This window comes from Myotis brandtii, unplaced genomic scaffold, assembly GCF_000412655.1.
Source record: "Myotis brandtii unplaced genomic scaffold, ASM41265v1 scaffold656, whole genome shotgun sequence".
In the NCBI taxonomy this organism is placed as follows: Eukaryota; Metazoa; Chordata; class Mammalia; order Chiroptera; family Vespertilionidae; genus Myotis; species Myotis brandtii.
In genome coordinates, this window is record NW_005370548.1 from 12,858 (window position 1) to 15,637 (window position 2,780).

The 2,780-nt window shown below is 60.2% G+C and overlaps 1 protein-coding gene across 1 annotated transcript in view; it reads right to left on the minus strand.

Moving 5' to 3' along the window:
- Positions 1–2,780, minus strand: part of FANK1 (fibronectin type III and ankyrin repeat domains 1) — a 17,927-nt gene that overhangs the window by 3,498 nt on the left and 11,649 nt on the right. Inside the window, exons 3-4 of the mRNA XM_014528844.1 lie at positions 2,052–2,126; positions 298–446 (exon numbers count right to left, since the gene is read on the minus strand). Coding sequence (XP_014384330.1) covers positions 298–446; positions 2,052–2,126 — 224 coding nt within the window. The remainder of the gene's footprint in view (positions 1–297; positions 447–2,051; positions 2,127–2,780) is intronic.

Consider the following 2,780-nt stretch of genomic DNA (forward strand, 5'->3'; position numbering starts at 1 on the left):
GCACGCGAGCATCAGGCTGCAGCGGGAAGGGGCGCAGGCTGAGCGTGGCCACAGGCTCAGCCCACGGTCCCCTCCCTGCTTCCCACCCGAGAAGGGGGACCTGACGCCAGTGGGAGCGCCAGGCAGACACCCGGCTCCCTGCCGGTACAGGAACGAGGGGACGAAGGCATTAGCCGTGGGCGCTGCCCCCTCTCCTGTGGGGTGCGCCTCACCGAGCCCCTCTCTCCTGTGGCGTGCTCCTCACCACCACCCTCTCTCCTGTGGGGTGCGCCCCCTCTCCTGTGGGGTGCGCCTCACCGCGCCTGCTGCTAAAGGAACCGCTCGGGCAAAGCCCAGGAACACGCGCCTGGGAGCCGTCGGCGCGTCCTCCCCGCACTCGCCTGTCCTTGCCGCTGCCGTTCCTCAGGTTCACGTCGGTGCCGTAAGAAATGAGGATTTTCACGAGCCTAAAGGAAACGCATGCAAACACGGCTGGACAAGCAGCCGCGATGGGCAGGGACCCAGGGCCGGGCATCCGGTCAGAACGCACCGGGAGATGCGAGGCGCCGCCCACAGCGCCTCCCTCCCAGCTCAGAGGCAGGCTGGCCTCGGAGACCCGCATCACTAACCAGAAACCAGAACACTACCTGTCCCCACACACCCCCCCAAAAAAGGGGGGTACCCTTTCCAGGAATTATTCATTGAAAGCAAACTATGCCTTGTCATCGGAACCATCAAACTAGAGCTCGTTGTCACTTTAATGACCAATTAAATATCTGTTAAAGTGGCAGCACTTCATGAAAACTAAGTTCTATTTTGAAAAAATGGGTCATAGTTAAAATATAAATATGATTGAAAAACAAGCTGTTGGATTTAAGTCTCTCCGTGTGGAATAGAGAGGATGACGTGGGTCACTGAGAATTAGGTCTTAGCAACCCACCGGGGAAGTGTGTTTTCCAGAATTAATATCCTTCCTCCCTTTTTTCAAAAAAAGAAATTTAAATTCCAACGACCAGTTTTCCAGGATATGGGAAGTGTGGCTCAATGGCGACCTCTCTCCCTCACCGTGTGCTTACGCACCTGCAGCCCCTCTGGCTGCTGTGTAACTTCAACAGCCCAGTGAGTGTTGGGTGCAGTTTGGAAAGAAAGTGGGGTTCCTCCCCACCCTCACCCCTCCTGCCCCAGCCTGGCTGCAGCCTTTGGAAAAGGCTCCACCCATCACTGCAGGTAGGAGAGGAGGCCCTGCCCATCACTGCAGGTAGGAGAGGAGGCCCGCCCATCACTGCAGGTAGGAGAGGAGGCCCGCCCATCATTACAGGTGGGAGAGGGAGGCCCCGCCCATCACTCCAGGTAGGAGAGGAGGCCCCGCCCATCACTCCAGGTAGGAGAGGAGGCCCCGCCCATCACTCCAGGTAGGAGAGGAGGCCCCGCCCATCACTCCAGGTAGGAGAGGAGGCCCCGCCCATCACTCCAGGTAGGAGAGGAGGCCCCGCCCATCACTCCAGGTAGGAGAGGAGGCCCCGCCCATCACTCCAGGTAGGAGAGGAGGCCCCGCCCATCACTCCAGGTAGGAGAGGAGGCCCCGCCCATCACTCCAGGTAGGAGAGGAGGCCCCGCCCATCACTCCAGGTAGGAGAGGAGGCCCCGCCCATCACTCCAGGTAGGAGAGGAGGCCCCGCCCATCACTCCAGGGAGAGGAGGCCCCATCACTGCAGGTAGGAGAGGAGGCCCCGCCCATCACTGCAGGTGGGAGAGGAGGCCCGCCCATCATTACAGGTAGAAGAGGAGGCCCGCCCATCACTGCAGGTGGGAGAGGAGGCCCTGCCCATCACTGCAGGTAGGAGAGGAGGCCCGCCCATCACTGCAGGTAGGAGAGGAGGCCCCGCCCATCACTCCAGGTAGGAGAGGAGGCCCGCCCATCGTTACAGGTGGGAGAGGAGGCCCGCCCATCACTGCAGATAGGAGAGGAGGCCCCGCCCATCATTACAGGTGGGAGAGGAGGCCCCGCCCATCGTTACAGGTGGGAGAGGAGGCCTGCCCATCACTGCAGGTAGGAGAGGAGGCCCGCCCACCTGGTGTACCCCTTCTGTGCAGCCACCATCAGCGCCGTGAAGCCCAGCCTGTTGGGAACGTCCACCTTCACGGTGCTGGGGAACAGAGAGGAGAGGTCAGACCTGCAGCTGACGTCCCTCTGGCCCAGGCGGCTGAAACAGTTCATTTCACCGAGAATCCCAATTGCTTCCGGGCCACTCGCTTTTGTCGCCTTAGACTGCCCTGCCGAGCACATTCAAATACACAGGAAAGGGGAGAAAACTGCTGTAGTTTCACTTCAAGCAGGCGCTCCCTTCAACTCGAAACATCCCCCGAGCTGATGAGACTATGGAGAACACAGCCCCTCAAATGACAGGGGGTCTCACCGGGGACTCGCAGCTCCAGGGCCGGGAACCCCACTGGGGGCGCCCGCTTTGCCCTGGTTCCCATGGCGCCACCCGCAGGCAGGGCTGCTGCGGAGGAAGAAAGTGGCCCCTTCACACCAGCTTAGCGCTTGGACTTTTGTGGGAACCTTCTCTTCCCCAGAGGACAGAGCCGCTGGTTCCAGAAGGATCCTTCCTCCTCGCCGGATAGAGGAGGAACGCTTACCTTTCGCAGCAGCATGGCGGGACCTGGAGGACATTGCTAAGTGAACTAAGCCAGCAGACAAGGACAAGCCCCTGTGATGTCACTTACGTGTGGAATCTAATGAACAAAATAAGCCAAACCGAGTAGGAACAGACTCACAGATAAGAGAACAGGCTGACAGC